At 48.5% G+C, this 23,437-nt stretch overlaps 1 protein-coding gene across 4 annotated transcripts in view; it reads left to right on the top strand.

Moving 5' to 3' along the window:
* The window catches only part of FLVCR2 (FLVCR heme transporter 2), a 72,140-nt gene that overhangs the window by 35,830 nt on the left and 12,873 nt on the right, over positions 1–23,437 (top strand). For all 4 annotated transcript variants that reach the window (XM_038751838.1, XM_038751862.1, XM_038751846.1 and 1 more), the window contains exons 4-6: positions 11,620–11,687; positions 12,291–12,394; positions 18,558–18,668. In XM_038751838.1, coding sequence (XP_038607766.1) covers positions 11,620–11,687; positions 12,291–12,394; positions 18,558–18,668 — 283 coding nt within the window. The remainder of the gene's footprint in view (positions 1–11,619; positions 11,688–12,290; positions 12,395–18,557; positions 18,669–23,437) is intronic.

The following is a 23,437-nucleotide window of genomic DNA, read 5'->3' as shown; positions in this document are numbered from 1 at the left end:
GGATTGAATATGGGGTTTGAAAGAAAAGGAGGAATCAAGGACAATGTCAAGGGTTTCAGAGCCAGGGAGGCTAGGGGTGCTGGTATCTGAAATGGACATGGGGGAGAGAATTTGAGATAGAAGATAAGGAGTTCAGATTTGGATGTTTTGTGGTTGGGGTGCTAGTGGGACATTCATTCATACATTCAATCATATTTATTGAGCGCTTACTGTGTGCAGGGCAGTGTACTAAGCGCTTGGGAAGTACAAGTTGGCAGGATATAGAGATGGTCCCTACCCAACAATGGGCTCAGAGTCTAGAAGGGGGAGACAGACAACAAAACAAAACATTAATAAAGTAAAATCAATAGAATAGTAAATATGTACAAGTAAAATAAATAGAGTAATAAATCTGTACAAACATATATACAGGTGCTGTGGAAAGGGGAAGGAGGTAGGGCAGGGGGGATGGGGAGAGGAAGGAGGGGGCTCAGTCTGGGAAGGCCTCCTGGAGGAGGTGAGCTCTCAGAAGGGCTTTGAAGGGAGGAAGAGAGCTAGCTTGGCAGATGTGCAGAGAGAGGACATTCCAGGCCAGGGGGAGGATGTGGGCCGGGGGTCGACGGCGGGACAGGTGAGAACGAGGCACAGTGAGGAGGTTAACAGCGGAGGAGTGGAGGGTGCGGGTGGGCTGTAGAAGGAAAGAAGGGAGGTGAGGTAGGAGGGGGCGAGATGATGGAGAGCCTTGAAGCTGAGAGTGAGGAGTTTTTGCCTGATGCATAGGTTGACTGGTAGCCACTGGAGATTTTTGAGGAGGGGAGTAACATGCCCAGAGCGTTTCTGCACAAAGATGATCCAGGCAGCAGCGTGAAGTATAGAGACTGAAGTGGGGAGAGACAGGAGGATGGGAGATCAGAGAGGAGGCTGATGCAGTAATCCAGTCGGGATAGGATGAGAGATTGAACCAACAAGGTAGCAGTTTGGATGGAGAGGAAAGGGCAGATCTTGGAGATGTTGTGGAGGTGAGACCGGCAGATTTTGGTGATACATTGGATGTGAGGGGTGAACGAGAGAGCAGAGTCGAGGATGACAGCAAGGTTGCGGGCTTGTGAGACAGGAAGGATGGTAGTGCCGTCTACAGTGATGGGAAAGTCAGGGAGAGGGTAGGGTTTGGGAGGGAAGATAAGGAGTTCAGTCTTGGACATATTGAGTTTTAGATGGCAGGCAGACATCCAGATGGAGATGTCTTGAAGGCAGGAAGAGACATAAGCCTAAAGGGAGGGAGAGAGAGCAGGGACAGAGATGTAGATTTGGGTGTCATCAGCGTAGAGATGATAGCTGAAGCCGTGGGAGCAAATAAATTCACCGAGGGAGTGAGTGTAGATAGAGAACAGAAGGGGACCAAGAACTGACCCTTGAGGAACCCCTACAGTAAGGGGATGGGAGGGGGAGGAGGAGCCTGCAAAGGATACTGAGAATGAACGGCATTCATTTAAAGATGTCCTGGAGGCAAAAGGAAATGCAAGATTTCAGAGAGGGAGAGGGAATTACTAATGGGAATCAGTAGACTTGGGAGCCAATTGGGAGGAGAGCAACACAGCCTGTGTATAGACCAAAAGCCTGGGATTCTGAAGGTCCTGGGTTTTAATTCTGGCTCTGCCACTTGTTTGCTGTGTGACCTTGGGCAAGTCACTCAATTTCTTTGGGCCTCAGTTACCTCATCTGTGAAGTGGCAATTAAGACTGTGAGCCCCATGTGGGACAGAAACTGTGTTCAACTTGATTAGCTTGTATCTATCCCAGCACTTAGAACAGTACTTGACACATAGTAAGTACTTAAAAGCCATCAGTATTGTTATTATGTAAAGTTACTGAGCATGGGAGAGGACAGACTTCTAACCCAGGAGGATGAATTTGAAGTGGCCCCAGGAGACAGCAAGGGAGGAAACTTACTGGCAAAGTAGGGCAATTGCATCAGTTATATTAAAATCAAGTCCAGCAATAAAGGAAGAAGGAAGAGCAGGTAAGAGAGTTATTGAGGCATTGGCTCTTGCTTCATTTGCATTCTTCCAAGAGCTGCATACAACAGGTACTCAGTGAATTGACCCCAATTGACACAGAGACTGTAAGCTCCTTTGTTGGCAGGGAATGTGTTAGTTGTATTGCACTCTCCCAAGTTCTGGGCACCATACGGTCTCAATAAATACAATTAGCCAACTGACTGACCCCCTATCCCCTATCCTGAGACAGCCTTAAAGAATTATTCCCAACACCTACTTTGTTGCTACAGTCTCACTCTTCTGTTCCTCCTCTCTTACACCCACCCCTCCCAGTCTTAATGACTCCCAAACCTGCTTTGTTGCCACATTCTCACCCCCACCTCCCGCCCCCATGAGCAATTATGCAAATTAATGAGTGTATGTATATTTGTGCAGGTTAATCCCTTCTGCCTATCTCTTCCTTTCCTTATTCCCCAAGAACAGGTCACTTAAAATTCCCCGGTATTACTCTCCCACCCACTCCACACTGGGAAGAGAGAACTAATTTTCATCTCACATACTGGCATAAAGCTTTGTCAATTCGCAGGGATGGTGAGGAAAGAGCAGGAACAGAGGGCCCATAATGGAAGCAATCATGGAGAGCCAGAATTGCCGATTTCCCCCTAAAGCAGGACCAGGCTGGCACTCCTGCCCTCCTTCAGGATACGGCAGGTGGAACAGTTTCTGATTAACCAGCCCACATCCTGGCTGAGTTATATAATAATAATGATGGCATTTGTTAAGCGCTTACTATGTGCAAAGCACTGTTGTAAGCGTTGGGGAGGTTACAAGGTGATCAGATTGTCCCATGGGGGGCTCACAAGTCTTCATCCCCATTTTACAGATGAGGTAACTGAGGCACAGAGAAGTTAAGTGACTTGCCCAAAGTCCCACAGCTGACAATTGGCGGAGCCAGGATTTGAACCCATGACCTCTGGCTCCAAAGCCCGTGCTCTTTCCACTGAGCCAAGATGCTGAGCATGAGATGCCACCCTTTGCTCTGGGTTTCAGAGACAGTTAACAGCCTTGAGGACCTAGGCATATTCCTGAGGAGGAAGAGGCAAATGTTAGGATCAGAGGTCAATTGGGGCACCCATTAGAATGTAGATTCCTTGTGGGTAAAGAACATTCATTCGATCGTATTTGTTGAGCGCTTACTGTGTGCAGAGCACTGTACTAAGCGCTTGGGAAGTCCAAGTCGGCAACATAGAGAGACGGTCCCTACCCATCAAAGGGCTCACAGTCTACGAGGGGGAGACAGACAACAGGACAAAACATGTAGACAACTGTCACTTCTTCGTACTTCTCAAGTGCTTAGAACTATGCATCCTATCAAGAGGGTGCTCAGTATATAGTTCTACTACCTCTAGGGCTCCTACACTGGACAGAGCTCTTCAATCACAGTAGTACTCAATCAGTCAAGGACATTTACTGAGTGTTTACTGTGTGCAGAGCGCTTTATTAAGCAGTTGGGAAAGCACAATGCAACATAGTTGGTAGACGCATTACTTGCCCACAACGAACTTACAGTCTGCAGGGAAATTAGGGATAGAGGAAATTTTAGAGTAATAGTCCTTAAGGGAAACCTGGCTGGGGCCTTTTCCAGCCAGCCAGTCTGAAATTCAGACAGATTACAGGGGAAGTGCTTTCCTGGTTAATTCAGGGTTGAGGCGGTTCTGTCGATTTCAGGGGTGAAGCAGGGGGTGTCCCTTCTTTCTTCCATTCAAGACTTGGCAAGCGAAGCTGAGGACCTGGAAGCATCTGCAGAATCAAACACCTCCAAAGGCCTTTCAGAAATGAGTCAGGGTGGAAACCGGGAAAACAGAGGGGAATGTGACGAGCCAGGAGGGGTGGAGGATGAAGGGGAATCAGCTCCCTCCTTTGGGAGAGGCCCATCCCAAGATTTCTCTTCAAGGCTGAGGACTGTTTGGATCTCCCTGGAATCATCTCTCCCTGTGGGAAGGGCAGCCTCTTCGGTGGGGATGGGAGAGGGCTCGGTCCTCTTCAGCCCCATCTGCTTACCTGTTGTGACTGTTCTTTTATAATGACATTTATTAAGCGCATACTATGTGCAAAACACTGTTCTAAGCGCTGGCCCTAGGTGCCATCCTTCTCCCTGGCCTTTCTAATCTTTGAAGGGGAGATGTAAGAAGGGAATGAGAATGTGTATTTTATTGAGCGCTTACTGTGCAAAGCACTTTACTAAGTGACTGACAGAGCACAATATGACAGAGTTGGTAGACACATTCCCTGCCCATAGTGAGCTTTATGCTGAACCTAGTCGGGAAGAAAACCATGTAGAGGGGGCTTGCCTTCCATTTGTCTGGCTTATAAGGGTGGTCTTCTGCCTGACCGGGTTGTGTGGAGCGTATACCCAGGCCAGTCTGAAAGCCGTCTTCCTCCCTGGAGCTGAGAGCTCAGTGCCCTGGTCTAGGGAATGGGGAGCGAGATGAAAGAGAGACACAAACTTCTCTCTCTCCCCACCGTGCTGGCTGGCAATGGGGCTGGCTCTGATGGGTTTGGGACAGTGATAGCCCACGGGTTCCCAGGCCAGAGTCAGTCCCCTCCTTGGCCTCTCTGGATGGTAGGAGCATCTGTAACACCACTGGCCCCTGGGAAAATCTGGGAGGGCCATGGCCCAGGAGGACCGATCTAGGCATTCATTCATTCATTCAATTGTATTTATTGAGCACTTACTGTATGCGGAGCACAGTATTAAGCACTTGGAAAGTACAATTTAGCAACAGAGACAATCCCTACCAAATAACGGACTCACAGTCTAGAAGGGGGAGACAGACAACAAAACAGAACAAGTAGACAAGCATCAATGGCATCAAAATAATAGGCAGTTACTGCAGAGGTTGGGGATGAAGTTTGGCTATGATAGGAGTTGCTCAGAGACAGTAAGGCAACGAGTGAATCATAGGTGAACATAGAACCTCCCCTCCCCAAACCACTTCCCTAATCAAGGGAAGGTTAATCAGGGCTGGACCCCATAATGATTTCCAGTTAATGTTTTCCAAACCAGTCCAGTGAAGCCCTCGCCCTTCCTTCCCCAGACCCCTAGGGACTGAGTGAAAGGAAGGGCTGGGATATTAGTCTTATTTATTGAATGCTTACTTTGTGCAGAGCACTATACTAAGCACTTGGGAGAGTACACTTGGGGGAGTCCTCCTACCTCTAGACTGTAAGCCCATTGTAGGAGGGATTGTCTCTCTCTTGCTGTTCTCTGTCTCTATGTTCTCAGAGAAGCAGCATGGCTCAATGGAAAGAGCATGGGCTTGGGAGTCAGAGGTCATGGGTTCAAATGCCGCTTCACCAATTGTCAGCTGTGTGACCTCGGCAAGTCACTTAACTTCTCTGTGCCACAGTTGCCTCATCTGTAAAATGGGGATTAAGACTGTGAGCCCCATGTGGGACAACCTGATCACCTTATATCCTCCCCAGCGCTTAGAACAGTGCTTTGCACATAGTAAGGGCTTAACAAATGCCATCATTATTATTTCTTGCTGTATTGTACTTTCCAAGTGCTTAGTACACTGTTCTATACATAGTAAGTGTTCAATACGACTGAATAATTGAATGAATACAATGTAACAATCAATCAATCAATCAATCAATCGTATTTATTGAGCACTTACTGTGTGCAGAGCACTGTACTAAGCGCTTGGGAAGTACAAGTTGGCAACATATAGAGACAGTCCCTACCCAACAGCGGGCTCACAGTCTAAAAGAGGGAGACAGAGAACAAAACCAAACATACTAACAAAATAAAATAAATAGAATAGATATGTACAAGTAAAATAAATAAATAAATAGAGTAATAAATATGTACAAACATATATACATATATACAGGTGCTGTGGGGAAGGGAAGGAGGTAAGATGGGGGGGATGGAGAGGGGGGGGAGGGGGATTGAAAGTCCCAGGGGTTCTGAAAGAGTAATGTACCAAATAGTCACAAATGAAAATAGTCACTTTTTTACTAATAGACCTAAAAATCACTTATTCTGGCTGGTATATCATCTGGATCTATTGCCAGCGCCTTACATTATTCCTCAAGTACTGCTCGTTGCGGGCAAGGAATGTCATTGCTTATTGTTGCATTGTACTTTCCCAAGCGCTTAGTACAGTGCTCAGCGCACAGTAAGCGCTCAATAAATACAACTGAATGAATGAATAAATGAACAGTTCTATCTTCTAATCATCATCATCATCATCAATCGTATTTATTGAGCGCTTACTATGTGGAGAGCACTGTACTAAGTGCTTGGGAAGTACAAATTGGCAACATATAGAGACAGTCCCTACCCAACAGTGGGCTCACAGTCTAAAAGGGGGAGACAGAGAACAAAACCAAACATACTAACAAAATAAAATAAATAGAATAGATATGTACAAGTAAAATAAATAAATATGACAGACACATTCCCAGCCGACAACAGGCCTCTTGGAGGTCATGTGCCTTCATTAAAGCTTTGAACTGGGGAAAAGTAAGTAATTGTCTGTTGGCTATGAAGAGGGAGGGCTTTCCAGGCCAGAGGCAGGGCAGGCCAGAGGCAGGATGCGGGCCAGAGGTCGGTGGCAAGGCAGGTGAGATGGAGGTACAGTGAGAAGTTTGGCATTAGAGGATAGAAATGTGGGGGCTGGGTTGTAGTAGGAGAGTAGTGAGATGAGACAGGAGGGGGCAAGGTGATTGAGTGCTTTAAAGTCAATGGTGAGAAGTTTCTGTTTGATACAGAGGTGGACGGGTAACCACTGGAGTTTCTTGAGGAGTGGAGAAACATGGCCTGAACATTTTTGTAGAAAAATGACCCAGGCAGCAGAGTTAAGTATGGACCGGAGTGGGGAGAGACAGGAGGCTGGGAGGTCAGCAAGAAGACTGATACAGTAATCAAGGATGGGATAAGTGAATGGATTAGCATAGTGGCACTTTGGATGGAGAGGAAAGGGCCCACCTCCTCACTGACTTTGCTGCCTCCTGTCTCTCCCGACTCCAGTCCTTACTTCACTCTACTACCCAGAACTTTATTCGGAAAAACTTCAGTTTCTATCACTTCATCTCCTTAAAAACCTCCGACAGTCGCCCATCCAGCTCCTCATCCAACAGAAACTCCTTTCCATTGACTACCTTACTTCACTGATCTCCTAACCCTAAGCAGCCCAGTCTACACACTTCAGTCTTCTAATGCCAACCTATTCTCTGTACTTCAGTCTTATCTTTCCACTGCCAACCCCTCACCCATGTTCTGCCTCCATAATTCTTTTGTATTGCATTTTCCCAAGCGTTTAATACAGTATTCTACACACAATACACACCTCAGTAAATATCATTGATTGAACATAGATCTGGAGCCCTGTGAGAGGCAGGAGCGATGCAAGTTTCCACCTGTCCATTTTTCCCAACACTTAGTCCAGTGCTCTGCACATATTAAATTCTTAATATGTACTGTGAGTACTACTATGATTTAAAAGTGTTCTTGTCACCTAATATATTGTGATGAGGGTATCATAATTATAGTATTTGTTAAGCGCTTACTATGTGCCAGGCACTGTTCAAAGCGCTGGGGTAGATACAGGGTAATCAGGGTGTCCCACGTGGGGCTCACAGTCATAATCCCCATTTTACAGATGAGGTAACTGAGGCCCAGAGAAGTTAAGCGACTTGCCCAAAGTCACACAGCTGATAAGTGGCGGAATCGGAATTAGAACCCACAACCTCTGCTTCGAATCTTGGCCCCATCCTGGGGGAAGGTCACAGTTAATTAACTGTGGTATTTGTTAAGCATTTGCTATGTGCCAATCACAGTATTAAGCCCTGAGGTAAATACAGGATAATCAGGTTCCATATAGGTTCACAGTATAAGTAGGAGAGGGAACGGGTATTGAATCCCCATTTTGCGGATGAAGAAACTGAGACCTAGAGTAGTTAAGTGATTCGTCCAAGGTCACATAGCCGGTAAGTGACGGAGCTGGGATTAGAACTCAGGTCCTCTGACTCTCAGGCTACTTGTGGGCAAGGAATGTCACTATTTATTGTTGTATTGTACCTTTCCAAGTGCTTAGTACAGTGCTCTGCACACAGTAAGTGCTTAATAAGTACTATTATCTCCCCCTTCTAGACTGTGAGCCCACTGTTGGGTAGGGACCGTCTCTATATGTTGCCAACTTGTACTTCCCAAGCGCTTAGTACAGTGCTCTGCACACAGTAAGCACTCAATAAATACAATTGATTGATTGATTACTATTGAACGAATGAGTGAATCCACTAAGCCACTCCATTTCTTCTGTTATGACCTGGCCCAGGAATATCCATGTGAAGGGATCTGTACTGAGGGGGCAGTTGCACTCTTTATTTGTGCAGCCTGCTGGGAGGAGATAAGGCAATCGAGTGATCAAATGATCAAGTCAGAAGGACCTGTGTTCTAATTCTGGCCACTCTGCTGTGTGACCTTGGGCAAATCACTTAACTTCTCTGTGCCTCAGTTACCCCATCTGTAAAACGGGGATTAAGACTGTGAGCCTGATTTGGGACCGGGACTGTGTCCAACCTGGTCACTCAGTATCCTGTGTCCAAACTGGTCACTCAGTATCTACCACAGCACTTAATTTAGTACCTGACATGTAGTAAACGCTTAATAAATACCATTTAAAACAAAAAAGAGTCTTGGCAAACTGGACTGAGAGGTGAGTGTGTGGAAGAGATGGAGTAAGACAGGAAGGGAATCCTGGCACTTCACATTCTTCTGAGCAGAACGGGACTCTGGAATTCCACCTAGGGGCTATGCTGCACTTCGAAGGAGGGAATGTCTCTTCCAAGTCCCTGCCAGTTCCCCTATGTCTTCACTCTCACCCTGCCCTGTCTCTTTTCTGGGAGGTGTCTGGAATTATAAATGATGGGAGGGTCCGAGGGACCCACCAGGGTGCAGGGAAGGCCCCCTCACAAAAACTGAAAGCAGCAGGACTGAGGGAGGCCATGGAGGTGGGAGAGTGGAGCTGAGGATGGAGAGTTGATGGTGGCTGCGATAAAGTTCGAGGCTGCAGGTAGAGAAAAGCAAAGACTCTGCCCTTCAGAGGGGAAAGTAATAGTCAGGGAGTGATCTATAGAGGGCAAACCATGGAAGGCCAGAATAAGCTCTTAGTACAGTGCTCTGCACACAGTAAGCACTCAATAAATACGATTGATTGATTGATTGATTGATTGGAATTGTTCGAGACCCGAGTAGGGTGGGCTGTGGTGGTAGCACAGACAGGGCAGGCTGATCCCGACGATGGGAGGGTCAGGGCCGAGAACATAGGCCTGTCAGGGGTTGCAGAAATGCCAGAGATGGGGTCAACAGAAGCACTAGTTGTAGTAGTAGTTGTCATGGTAATGGTATTTAACCAGTCCTCCTGAGTGCACATGGTCCTTGCTCCTTGAGGGGCTAACAATCTCTCAGAATAAGGGAGGGGAGAGAGGATGGGTGACAGCCGCATATGGAAGGATCAAAACAACACCCCACAGAAACAATGTAAAGGGTAAGAACAACACTATATCTAACAAGAGGGATGGGGCGGTGTGTCTAGAGGAGATTGTCAGCCTGAGTAGGGAGACTCAAACCCAAGGAGGCCAGTGGAGGAGGAAGAGGAGACACCGAGAAACAGCTGGAGAGAGTAGGGCTGGCCATTTATTCATACACTCAGACTACACGTAAATTCTCTAGACTGTGAGCTCTTTGTGGGCAGGAAATGTGTCTGTTCGTTTTTGTATTGTACTCTTTCAAGTGCTTAGTATAGTGTTTTGCACACAGTAAGCACTCAATAAATATGATCGAGTGACTGAATGAAATTCCTGGACGACTGTCCCCCCCCCATTTAAAATATAATCCATAAATCAATAGTATTTATTTAGTACTTTCCTGTGCAGAGCACTGTACTAAGTGCTTGGGAGAGTATAACTGGTTAAGTAGACACAATCCCTGTTCTCAAGGTCACAAACTGGAGAGCCACTCTTTCAGTAGTGAGCAACCTTTGCTTTCCAGAGCCAAATCGCTGTTCCTGATACCATTTGAACAGACGAGTTTCTCTCACTGTTGAAACTGCTCTCTCCGATTTCACTGAAATCAAAACGGGAGTCATCTGTCACCAATAATAGCTATTTTACAGCTGGACTGTCTGGCCCCTATAATCCGTCTTTCCCCTTCCTCTCTCCCTCTCTAGACTGTAAACTCATTGTAGACAGGAAATGTGTCAGTTTATTGTTTTATTGTACTCTCTTTAGTGCTTAGTTTGGTGCTTTGCACACAGTAAGTGCTCAATAAATGTGATTGCCTGACCGACTGTGCACTGGACACTTTGATGGCTGGTATTTTAATTTTCCATACCCAGCCTCCCTCTTCCAGGGTTCTTGCGAGATGCAAGACTTTCAAGATGCAGTGCCTGAGGGAATACAGCAGCTCTGAAGCAAGCTGGGGGAGGAAGGTGCAATGAGTGGTTTTCCTGGGGAAATCCTCCTAGGATCAGTTGAAATCAGCATACTTCTGCCAAACTGCACTTTACGGCCTACTGAATACAGCATGGGTCTGGAAAATGGGGGGTTTTAATCCTGGCTCTGCCACTTGCCTGCTGTGCGACCTTGGGCACGTCACTTAACTTCTCTGTACCTCAGTTACCTCATCTGTAAAATGGAGATTAAGACTGTGTGGGACTGGGACTGTGTCCAACCTGATTAACTTGACTTCTACCCCAGTGCTTATAACAGTGCTTGACAAATAGTGAGTGCCTAATAAATACAACCATTATTATTATTATTAGTGTGTTGGGTGTCGTCTTGCTTAGTCAGTGGGCCATCAGGTAGGGGTGTGTATGTGTGTGTGACTGGTTCCACGAGACTGTGGAACTTAAAGTGACGATGAAAAGGGAGGAGAAAAGAACCAAAGAGGAAGGCAGGAGAGAAAAGAACGGAGGAGGGAGAAAAGTTGTATAGAAAAGTTTCAGAGGGAGGGAAAAAAGGAAGGAATAGGAGAGTAATGACAAGTAATGATGGTTGGGGATGGAGGGAGAGGGAGGAAAAGGAATAAGCAGGGTTACAAAAAAGGCAATGAAAGGGCAAAACTACGAGAATCCCATGAATTTTTCACGAGTGGTTCAGAGGTAAATAAAAACAACAGGAAATCTGAGCGGTGGTTGGTAATGCAGGAGGGAATGGAGAGACGAGGCCCAGAAGAGGGGCAAAGAGGGGTTAGGCAGGGGGAGGTGGTGGGCTTCAGGGGACCTTTGAGGTGAGGTGAGCAGCCATAGATCTACCATCTAGCTGAAGGCAAAAAGAGGGTTGTAGCTGGCCTCGCCGCCAACAGCCAGGGACAGTTGTGCATCCTCCCAGGGAACGTGAGCTCAGTGTTTTTAGGAACCTTTCCCTGGGACACTTCACTTAGCTGGTTCCAAAGGGCTCAGAGTCCATGGAGGAGGAAGAGGCAGAGGGAAAAGGAAAAAGAGGCAGAGGAAATGGAGGAGGAAGAGGAGGAGAAGAATTGGATTTGCTTCCCCTCCTCTTGTTGCAGGGGCTGGAAGTGATTACAGGTGCTAACTGAGGATTAACATCATGTTTGTGCCCCCTCCCCTCTCCAGGTTTGAACACAGGCTCTTTCTATGCCCTATCTACCTTGCTGAACCGTATGGTGATCCTGCACTACCCGGTGAGAGACGTAACCCGGCAGTTGAGGGGGGTTGTCTTGGCTTTAGAGTTCTCTTAGGACGTGTTGCTAAACACCCTTCTCCCTCACCCTCCCTGCCCCCAACGCACACACACATCCACCTCCTTCTTCCCGTTGGGTTGAAGAGCTTCTCCTCTAGAGTGGGCACTTCCCCCACTCCTTCCAACCCCACCTGCCAAAAGACCTGGCCCTTCCCCTTTGTGAGGGTGTGGGCCTCTGGGCCCTGAAACTCTAACGGAGGACAAACGGATAACCCATCCTTGAGCTCTCAGAAGCTTGCACGCAGAAAGTGCTATCTCCACTGAGGGAGGGAGGGAGGGAGAAAGGGATGGAGATGACCACTGCCGCTGTTTCAGCTGGACTTCCAACCTCACGCATCTCAGGTCAGCAAGACCTGAGGGATTCCGGTCAGGATCGAAAAGACCGAAAGGAGCGTCTTCCCGGTCCACTGTCTCTTTGAAGTGTATCCTCTCCCAGTCCCCCAACCTCCCTGAAATCCCCGCCCCCTTTCCACCCCCACTCCCGAGGAAAAGGGGCACCCTAGCTGCTCCCTGATAGACCATATGTTCCACTGATGGTGAGCAGGGTGAAGAAGTGAACGCCGGCAGAATTGGCCTGACCATCGTCCTTTCGGGAATGGCTGGGGCCCTGATCTCAGGCATCTGGCTGGACAGAACCAAAACCTACAAGTAAGTCCCTACCTCTGGGGAAGAGCTGAGATCTGTTTTCCTCTGACTTTAATAATTGTGGTATTTGTTAAATGCCAACTATGCACCAAACACTATACTGAGCTCCGGGGTAGATACGAGATAAGCAGGGCCGTCACAGACCCTGTCCCACCTGATGTTCACAGATCTGAGGGATGGTGAAAAGGTATTTTATCCCCATTTTACAGATGAGGAAACTGAGGTACAGAGCAGTGAAGTCACTTGCCCGAGGTCACTCAGCAGGCAAGTAGCAGAGCTGGGAGTAGAACCCAGGATCTCTCACTCCACGGTCCGTAGCTTTTCTCACTGACACACTAGAGAAGCAGCATGAATAGAGACCGGGCCTGGAAGTCGGAAAGACCTGGGTTCTAATTCCGGCTCTGCCATTTGTCTACTTTGTGGCCTTGGGCAAGACACTTAACTTCTCTGTGCCTCAGTTATCTCATCTGTAAAATGGGGGTTAAGACCGTGAGCCTTATTTGGGACAGATGCTGCATCCAACCCAATTTGCTTGTACCCACTCCAGCGCTTAGTACAGTGCTCGACACATAGTAAGCACTGAACAAATACCATCCTCATTACTTAATTGGACCATTAGTGAAGTAGCAATGGGTGGAGCCTGGCGTGGGGGAATGAGGCCAGTAAAGGGGAAGTCAGGATGGGAACCCTCATATAGGAGTTGCTAGGAAACAGCTGTATGTCTGGGGGAGGGAGGAGATGGAAAGAGAAAAATGCCCTCGGTTGGAGCAGTTTCCCTAATTCTCCACCATACAAGCCTGAACTGTGGGAGATGGGGGACCCCGAGGGAGAGGACGGAGGAGGGCAGTTCTCTCTACTGCTTCTTTCCCGCTGGGCCCAGTCCCAAGCCCACGGCCCCTACAGTTCCTCCGCGTCAGCTCTCCCCGAGCTGGGGAAGGAGGCGGCAACTTGGGGTGCTTTGTGAGGGCGGCAAACAGTGCCAGACCTGTTCTCCGCCTCACAAGCCAGCTTCTGTGTGTGTGTGTCTCAGGCCCAACCAGCCCCACTCCCTGTCCTAGTTACTCAAATGCTGATTGAATCCACTGGCCACAGGCCTTTTCTGTATGCCCCTTTTTGTTAAGCACTCAGTACAGTGCTCTGCCCGCAGAAAGCGCTCGATTAATCGGATTAATCGATTGATAGATTTGAGGTGGGAGGGGCCTCCAGTGTTGTTCGTGGAGGGAGTTGGCAGTTAGTTCCAGCAGCTGCTGCCTTTCGCTTCTGTTTGGCAGGGCGGCCGTGTGCGTTGTCTGCTCCAGGCCGGGATTTACTGTTTCTAGCAGCCAGGACCTGCCTTGTGGTGACAGTGGGGAGAGGATGGCATCTGTGGGCGTCTGTGTTGCTCTCAGTCAATGGATTGTCTCTGTTGCTCTTAGTCAATGGATCAGGGACGTAAGATGATTATAATTCAGTACAGAACTTAGACATGACAGCGGGCATTTTCTGAGCCTCGATATAACATCCTCGGAGCTGTAGAGAACACAGACGCAGTCCCAGTCCTTGGCCTATGTGGCTGTGCTCTGAATTTGGCTGGCGGGATACACACAGACTTGGCCACATGCAAAACACTATTACTTATGCACCAAAGGAACAGATAGCTGCAGTGGCATCAATCCACACTGGGCACTGGCGCTGTGCCTGGACTTGCTCCCAAAGCTGGAGAGTTTTACAGATTTGGCAGCGTAGGGAGGGGTATTCCCGTCTCATTTCTGTCCCCAGATTGAGGTAGGCTTTGAGCTGCAGCAGCCTGCAGTTAAGGGGGGGAACCTGGATTTAGAACAGCTGAACTAGGAGGAAAATATGCCCAGATCCTGGTAAGCTGGAGAAGCCACAGGGAGAGTGTGGTTGCCTCATGAACCATTTATGATTGTTTGGGAGCTAATAATAATAATGTAGGGAGAGTGAGGGTTGCTTCATGAACCATTTACGATTGTTTGGGAGCTAATAATAATAACGTAGGGAGAGTGAGGTTGCTTCATGAACCATTTACGATTGTTTGGGAGCTAATAATAATAACGTATTCATTAAGTGCTCAATATGCGGTAAGCACTGGGGTAGATGTAATTCAATCCACTAAGACACAGTCCTTTTTCCACAATCTGAGAGAGAACAGTCATTTAACTTTCATTTTACAGAAGACTAAAATGAAGCACAAAGAAGTAAAGTGATTTGCTTCCCCAGCGGGCAAGTGACAGAGCTGGAATTAGAACTCAGATCCTGTGACTCCCAAGCCTATGGTCTTTCCCCTGGGACACTCTGCTTTTTCCCTTGGGGCCCCCAGGGCCTAAAGTGGAATCTCCAGCTCTGGCCCTCACCTTGGTCCTACTGCCAACTTCTGAGCGTCCCTGACACAACCATACATTTAGCGGAAATGGTCCCGGCCGTCCCCGACAGAGTTTCTCTGGTGCTCTCTGGGAAGAACTGCAGAGTACTGTCCGAAATCACTGCTTTCAGGTTCATTGTGACAAATGCCTGGGAAAGGCTAGCAATGTGTCTGGGAGGGGTGCAGTGCTCAGGGCAGGGCAGCGAAGGGGCAGAGCAGGAAAGCAGGAGAGGTCAGGCAGCCTAGTAGGAAGAGCACAGACTTGGAGTCAAAGGACCTGGGTTCTAATCCCACTGTGCCATTTGACTGCTGGGTGACCTTGGGCAAGTCACTCACCATCTGAAAAAGCAGATGACCATATGAGAAGCAGCGTGGCTCTGTGGAAAGAGTGCGGGCTTTGGAGTCAGAGGTCATGGGTTCAAATCCCGGCGCCGCCACTTGTCAGCTGTGTGACTTTGGGCAAGTCGCTTCACTTCTCTGGGCCTCAGTTCCCTCGTCTGTAAAATGGGGATTAAGACTGTGAGCCCCCACGTGGGACAGCCGGATCACTTTGTAACCTCCCCAGCACTTAGAACGGTGCTTTGCACATAGTAAACGCTTAATAAATGCCATTATTATTATTATTATCTCTGTACCTCAGTTTCCTTCTCTGTAAATGGGGATGAAATAACCGTCCTTGCTCCTCCTTAAACTGATCCCCAGATGGGATAGGGACTGTGTCAGATCCGATTATCCCGCATCTAACTCAGCCCTTAATACAGTGCTTGGTACAGTGCAAGTGCTTAACAAACACCACAATTATTAGACATGAAGGCCGTGGGAAGAGAGAGGAGTCGCGTGCTAACCTTCTCTCTGTACCTCGATCCTGCCTGTCTCGCCACCAACCCCTCGCCCACATCCTGCCTCTAGCCTTTAACGCTCTCCCTCCTCTAATCCAACAGACAACCGCTCTCCCCTGCTTCAAAGCCTTATTGAAAGTACATCTCCTTCTAGAGGCCTTCCCAGATTAATTCCCACATCTCCTACTCCCTTCCGCGTCGCCCTGACTTGCTCCCTTTGCTCTTCCCCCGCCACCTACAGCGCTTATGTACATATCTGCAATTTTATTTGTTAGTACTGATGTCTGTCTTCCCCACTCTAGGTCATTTGGGGCAAGGAATGTCACTGTTTATTCTTTTATTGTTGTATTGCACCTTCCCAAGAGCTTAGCACAGTGCTCTGCACACAGTAAGCGCTCAATAAATACAACTGAATGAATTGTAAAGGGCAGAGGAGTGGAGCAGAAAGCGTTTGAAGCCAAAGGTCATAAGCATTAGTATTTTGCATGTGATCCTGATGAAGACCCGAAGGGGAAGGAAGCGGGTTTGACTAACAGGAACACAGAGTCTGGGTGTTGGGAGGGGAACCGTTTTAGTGTTGCATCATGTTTTTAAGAATCTAGGCTTTCGGGCAGCAACTCCTTTTTTTGAATCAATCAATCAATCGTATTTATTGAGCGCTTACTGTGTGCAGAGCACTGTACTAAGCACTTGGGAAGTACAAGTTGGCAACATATAGAGATAGTCCCTACCCAACAGTGGGCTCACAGTCTAAAAGGGGGAGACAAGAAGCCCAGGCACTCAGAAGTTCAATAAGGAAAGACTTCTGGGACCTGCAGTAAGCAGTGCCTCTTGAGGTAATTAATCCATCCCCGGTATTTCTTAAGTGTCTACTCTGGGTTGAACGCTCTACTAAGCACTTAGGAAGAGAGCGATGGAGGTAGTAGTAATGGTAGTATTCAGTGCTTTCTCAGTGCAGAGCACTGCAATAAATGCCGGGAGAGAATACAGGACGGGAATTGGACATGGTCCCTGCCCCTAGAGGAACTCACGGTCTTGGAGAAGCAGCGTGGCTCCGTGGAAAGAGCCCTGGCTTTGGAGTCAGAGGTCATGGGTTCAAATCCCGGTGCCACCACTTGTCAGCTGTGTGACTTTGGGCAAGTCACTTCACTTCTCTGGGCCTCAGTTCCCTCATCTGTAAAATGGGGATGAAGACTGTGAGCCCCCGCCCTGTGGGACAACCTGATCGCCTGGTAACCTCCCCAGTGCTCAGAACAGTGCTTTGCCCATAGTAAGTGCTTAATAAATGCTATCATCATTATTATTATTACCTTTAAAGTGGGGAGAAGGGAGATAGACACATCAGGAGTGATGCAACATTGAAACACAACGCAGTGTGGCCTTGTGGAAAGAGCACAGGCTTGGGAGTCAGAGGACCTGAACTCTAATCCTACCTCCGCCATCTGCCTCCTATATGACCTTGACCAAGCCATTTACCTTCTTTATGCCTCAGTTTCCTCATCTGTAAATGGGGAATGAATCTTACTCCTTCCTACTTAGACCCAATGTGGGGTATGGACTGTGTCCAACTTATGTCGTATCTAGCCCAGTGCCTAGTACAGTGCTTAGCACATAGTAAGTGCCTCATAACATGGCCTAGTGGAAAGATCACGGGCCTGAGTGTCAGAGGACCTGGGTTCTAATCCCAGTTCTGCCACTGACTTGCTGTGTGACCCTGGGCAAGCCACTTAACTTCTCTGTGCCTCAGTTCCCTCATCTGCAAAATGGGGATTCAATACCTGTTCCCTCTCCTATTTAGAATGTGAGCCCCAAGTGGGACCTATCTTATATCTACCCCACTGCTTAGTACCATGTTTGGCACATAGTAAGGGCTTGACGAATACTTATCACTTTATTAATAGTAGTAGTAGTAATAATAATGATAAAAATGCCATTATAACAAGCAAAAACAAATACACAAAATAGACTCAATGTCTCTGCAGGGATGAAAGAGTCCAAGAGCATCCAAAAGCAGCATTTACCCCTGACCCGATATGCACGGAGCATGTCAGGCGGTTAGTACAGTGCTCTGCATACAGTAAGCGCTCAATAAATACGAATGAATGAATGAATGTCGGGAGCCGGGATCCTTGTGGGCAAAAGGAAAGGTGGTGATTCTCAATCAATCGCATTTATTGAGCGCTTACTGTGTGCAGAGCACTGTACTAAGCACTTGGTTCTCAGCAGGAGTGGAGTTAGTAGATCCTATCCCTGCCTTCAGGGAGCTTACAATCTAGCGAGGGAGGCAGACATTTCAAAGCGGTTACACATAGGAGGAAGAAGGACATGGGTACGTGGGTTAGTGGCCAGTGAAATGAAAGCAAATCAGGTTGCCTGTGGCCGAAGGGGCTTTAGGGGTGGAAGAGGAGGGTGGCTTGCCTTAGGGTGCCTAAAGTCATGATGGCTTTAGAGGATTGCTGTTGCTTTGAGAACCAGGGAACTCCCTACCCTCCAAGGTCCTGCAGAGGGGCCTGCTCGACCCCACAGAAATAGAGGCCCAAACCCATAATAATAATAATAATAATAGCATTTATTAAGTGCTTACTATGTGCAAAGCACTATTCTAAGTGCTGGGGAGGTTACAAGGTGATCAGATTGTCCCCCGGCGGGCCTCACAGTCTTAATCCCCATTTTACAGATGAGGGAACTGAGGCCCAGAGAAGTGAAGCGACTTGCCCAAAGTCACTCAGCTGACAAGTGGCAGAGCCGGGATTTGAACCCATGACCTCCGATTCCAAAGCCCGCGCTCTTTCCACTGAGCCACGCTGCTTCTCTGTATCCTGCCAGCTCTGCTCTCTTCTCCAGGACCAGAGGAGGGGCTTCCTTCCCTGGCTCCTAGGCTGAGGGAAGCCCAAAGCCGGGACAGGGTTTTGAATGAGCGTGCGTCCAGGAGTCGCTGACGGACTTTCTTATCTTTTGCTTCTAGGCAGACGACCCTGGTGGTTTACATCATGTCGCTGGTGGGCATGGTGGTGTTCACTCTGACCTTGAATTTGGGGTACCTCTGGGTGGTGTTCCTTACAGCAGGCATCTTGGGGTAAGTAAGAGTCATGGCTGCCGCACCCTGGGGCTTGGTAGGAGCCTCCCTAAGCGCTCGGAGGCAGGTGGCCGCTCTGCTATATTGTACTCTCCCAAGCATGTAGTACAGTGCTCTGCACTCAATGACTGACGGACTGCCTGTAGGTTGGGCCTTCTGGTCGTCTGTCTGCTCTCCGTGGGTAGGTTTGGCTGCCCCTTCTCAAGCGCTTAGTACAGTGTCTGCACACAGTAAGCGCTCAAGAAATACAATCAATCAATCGTATTTATTGAGCGCTTACTGTGTGCAAAGCACTGTACTAAGCGCTTGGGAAGTACAAGTTGGCAACAATTGAATGAATGAATGAATAATAATTGTGGTATTTAAGCACTGACCGCCTGCCAGGCACTGTACTAAGCGCTGGGGTGGATCCAAAGATTTATTACTCTATTTATTTTACTTGTACATATTTACTATTCTACTATTCTATTTATTTTTTTAATGATGTGCAGCTAGCTTTATTTCTATTTATTTTGATGACACCAGTCCACATGTTTTGTTGTCTGTCTCCCCCTTCTAGACTGTGAGCCCATTGTTGGGCAGGGACCGTCTCTATACATTGCCTACTTGTACTTCCCAAGCGCTTAGTACAGTGCTCTGCACACAGTAAGCGCTCAATAAATGCGATTGAATGAATGAATGAATCAGTGGCCCAGGGCCCTAGTGGCCCCCCGCCCCTCCTGGTGAGCCACACTCCGAGAAGCAGCATGGACTACTGGAAAGACCACAGGCCTGGGAGTCAGAAGGACCTGGATTCTAATCCCAGTTCTGCCACTTGCCTGCTGTGTGACCTCGGACAAAGCACTTCACTTCTCTAGCCTCAGTTACCTCAACTGCAAAATGCAAATTTAGACTGCGAGCCTCATTTGGGACAGATACTGTGTCCATCCCGGTTAGCTTTTACCTACCCCAGCACTTAGAACATTCCTTGACACATAGTAAGCGCTTAACAGATACCATCGTTATTATTATTATTACTCCGGGCAGATTTCTGCCCCACAGCCAGTGAGGGAGAGTAGGAGCTGCTTTCTTCACGTCCTGACTGTTGTCCCCTCCCCTTTACCCCTCCAGGGTAGCCCCCTGGGGTCTCTCCTGGAGGATGTGGAGGAAGCAGGCTGCCCCAGTCCCCAAGGGAATGGTTGGGAGCCAAGCAGGACCAGGCATTTCCCTGCCCAACCTTCCAGGATGGTCCGGGCTTCGGGTGGTCCTGGTGGTTGGGTGCTGTGCTTGCCTGCTGCTTAGACTCTCCTGAATCCAGAAGCCCGGATTACCGTGCTGCACCCAATCCCCGACATCACTCCGGAGGGACGACTGCTGAGGAAGAGTAGTATCGGGATCAAACCATCTGATTCCCATCTGTAAATTCTCTCCCAGAGTTTAGTACAGTGCTCTGCGTACCCCCCGCCCTACCTCCTTCCCTTCCCCACAGCACCTGTATATATGTATATATGTTTGTACGTATTTATTACTCTATTTATTTATTTATTTTACTTGTACATATCTATTCAATTTATTTTATTTTGTTAATATGTTTTGTTCTGTTCTCTGTCTCCCCCTCCTAGACTGTGAGCCCACTGTTGGGTAGGGCCCGTCTCTATATGTTGCCAACTTGGACTTCCCAAGCGCTTAGTACAGTGCTCTGCAGACAGTAAGCGCTCAATAAATACGATTAATTGATTGATTCCACTCCTCCCTGCCCGACTCTCTCTACCTGGGGTTCATGCACTTGGCCCTGCTAGGGAAGGTTGGCATTCATCAGGGCAGGGTGGGCTAGCAAGCAGGACAACCAAGGCCCTTATTTTGAGCTGCTGATCTGAGCTTCACTCACAGACATCAGCGCAGATCCATTCTCAGAGTTGGGGGACCGTACCCTCCCTCCATCCCCGCCTTCTTCCTCGCACCTGGCTCTGAGCCTTGCCTTCCTACCGACCAAAATGCCCAAGAGCCAAATGATCGACTGAATGAGAATCACTCAGCTTGGAGGTTTGTGCACTGAGCTGGGTGTCCCTAGGCTTCCCCTTCTCTTCCATCCATCTGGGCTCCTTTTTTGAGCTGGGGCGTAGCTGCGAGCAGGGATGGAATGGATAGGAGGGTCCTAGGAGTCAGAGAACTTGGGTTCTAATCCTGGCTCCCTGACTTGAATGCTGCGTGACCTTGCGCACGTCACTTAACTTCTCTGTGCCTCAGTTTCCTCACCTGTAAAATGGGAATTCAGTCTCTGTTCTCCCTCCTTTTGAGACTGAGCCCCATGCAAGCCAGGGACAGTGTCCAACTTGATCATCTTGGATCTACCCCAGTGCTTATTACTGTGCTTGGCACATAGTAAGCACTTAAGCAGCGTGGCTCAGTGGAAAGAGTGCGGGCTTGGGAGTCAGAGGTCATGGGTTTGAATCCCCGCTCAGCCATTTGTCAGCTGTGAGACCTTGGGCAAGCCACTTAATTTCTCTGTGCCTCAGTTACCTCATCTGTAAAATGGAGATTAAGACTGTGAGCCCCATGTGGGACAACCTGATCACCTTGTAACCTCCCCAGCGCTTAGAACAGTGCTTTGCACATAGTAAGCACTTAATAAATGCATTATTATTATTATTATTAACAAATACTGACATTGTTACCATTACTATCAAACAGTGGTATTTATTGAGTGCTTACTGTGCTAGCTCTCTTCCTCCCTTCAAGGCCCTACTGAGAGCTCACCTCCTCCAGGAGGCCTTCCCAGACTGAGCCCCTTCCTCCTCTCCCCCTCCTCCCCCTCTCCATCTCCCCCACCCTACCTCCTTCCCTTCCCCACAGCACCTGTATGTATGTATATATGTTTGTACGTATTTATTACTCTATTTATTTTACTTGTACATATCTATTCTATTTATTTTATTTTGTTAATATGTTTTGTTTTGTTCTCTGTCTCCCCCTTCTAGACTGTGAGCCCGCTGTTGGGTAGGGACCGTCTCTATATGTTGCCAACTTGGACTTCCCAAGCGCTTAATACAGTGCTCTGCACACAGTAAGCACTCAATAAATACAATTGATTGATTGATTGATTGATTGATTGGTTGTAGAGCCCTGTACTAAGCACTTGGGAGAGTACAATGCAGTAGAATTGGTAGACACGTTCCCCGCCCACAATAAAATTACAGTCTAGTGGGGGAAGGGTGGTGGGGAGGCACAGGGGGAGTCAGGACTCCTTCCTCTGAGCGATAAATAATCGGGGTGGGCCTTCCCACATGGTGTGGTGGATAAAGCATAGGCCTGGGAGTTAGAAGGTCATGGGTTCTAATCCCGGCTTCACCTCTTATCTTCTGTGTTATCTTGGGCAAGTTGCTTTACACCTCTGAGCCTTAGTTTCCTCATCTGTAAAATGGGGATTGAGACTGTGAGCCCCACATGGGACAACCTGATCACCTTTTATCCCCCCCAGCGCTTAGTACAGTGCTTCACACATAGTAAGCCCTTAACAAATGCCGTAATCATTATTATTATTATTATCTCTGTGCCTCAGTTACCTTATCTGTAAAATGGGGATTGAGACTGTAAACCCCATGTAGTACAGAGACTGTGTCCAACCCGATTTGCTTGTATTCACCCCAATGCTTAGTACAGTGCATGGCACATAGCAAGCGCTTAACAAATACCACAATTATTATTATTATTAGCTCTGTCAGGGTGAACCCCAGAGGAGAGGGGCCTGCTAGATAGGGAGCGGGGCTGTCCGGGCACGCCAAACTGGGCATGATGATGATGATGGTATTTGTTAAGTGCTAACTATGTGCCGAGCACTGTTCTGGGGTAGATACAAGGTCAGGTTGTCCCAAGTGGGGCTCCCAGTCTTAATCTCCATTTTACAGATGAGGGACCTGAGGCCCAGAGAAGTGAAGTGACTTGCCCACGGTCACACAGCAGCAGACAAGTGGCGGAATGGGGATTAGAACCCACGTCCTCTGACTCCCAAGCCCGTACTCTTTCCACTCAGCCATGCTGCTTCCCATGGGGAGAGGCTGGTACACACACCCGAAGGGTCCTCGGCGCTGTCCGGTGGTGGTGGTGGTAGGGGCCACAGGGGTCACAACGGTCGCAACTGGAGACCACAAATTGCAGCCTATGCAGGCCCGCTGCCAGCTGCCTTTGGCACAGACCAAGGTCCCCACTCCTCCAGATACCACCCTGCTGCTCTTGTCTCCCTCCTCCTGAGGCCCTCTCTCCTCAGACAGTGGGCTGGGCCGGCCTGCCCCTCGACCTCTCTCTCTCCTGTTATCTTGGCTCACCCTCCGTCCCACCCTCTGAGCCACCCACTGCCCCTGCCCTCTCTGAGGGCCGACCCCCAGGGCCGGGGGAAGGGGACAGGTCTACAATTTCTCCCTGGATCCCAGGTGTCTGGTTCAGTTGAGGGGACTGCTCTGCCTCAAGGACCCGGTCTGGGAATAAGGTCTGAGTTGTGGATTAGGAGTTGGTTCAGAGGAAGGGACCAGGAATAGGAGTGGGAAAGAGGATGTCCTGCCCCCTGCCAATCCCTATGGTGACATACGCAAGTCCGCCTGAAATTCCTAACCTCAAAGGTGTTTCCAGGGAGGCACTATTGCCTCCCCGCTTCCTGCTGAGACACGCTGTTCCCTTCCCAGTAATGGGGGCACCACTACCGACATGAGCCATAATAATAATATTAATAATTGTGGCACAGTCATAAACACTGGGGTAGATGCAAGATAATCAGGTCAGACCAGACCTTGACCCAT

Source organism: Tachyglossus aculeatus, chromosome 1 (assembly GCF_015852505.1).
Source record: "Tachyglossus aculeatus isolate mTacAcu1 chromosome 1, mTacAcu1.pri, whole genome shotgun sequence".
Lineage (NCBI taxonomy): Eukaryota > Metazoa > Chordata > Mammalia > Monotremata > Tachyglossidae > Tachyglossus > Tachyglossus aculeatus.
This window is presented reverse-complemented; position numbering and strand designations above follow the sequence as displayed.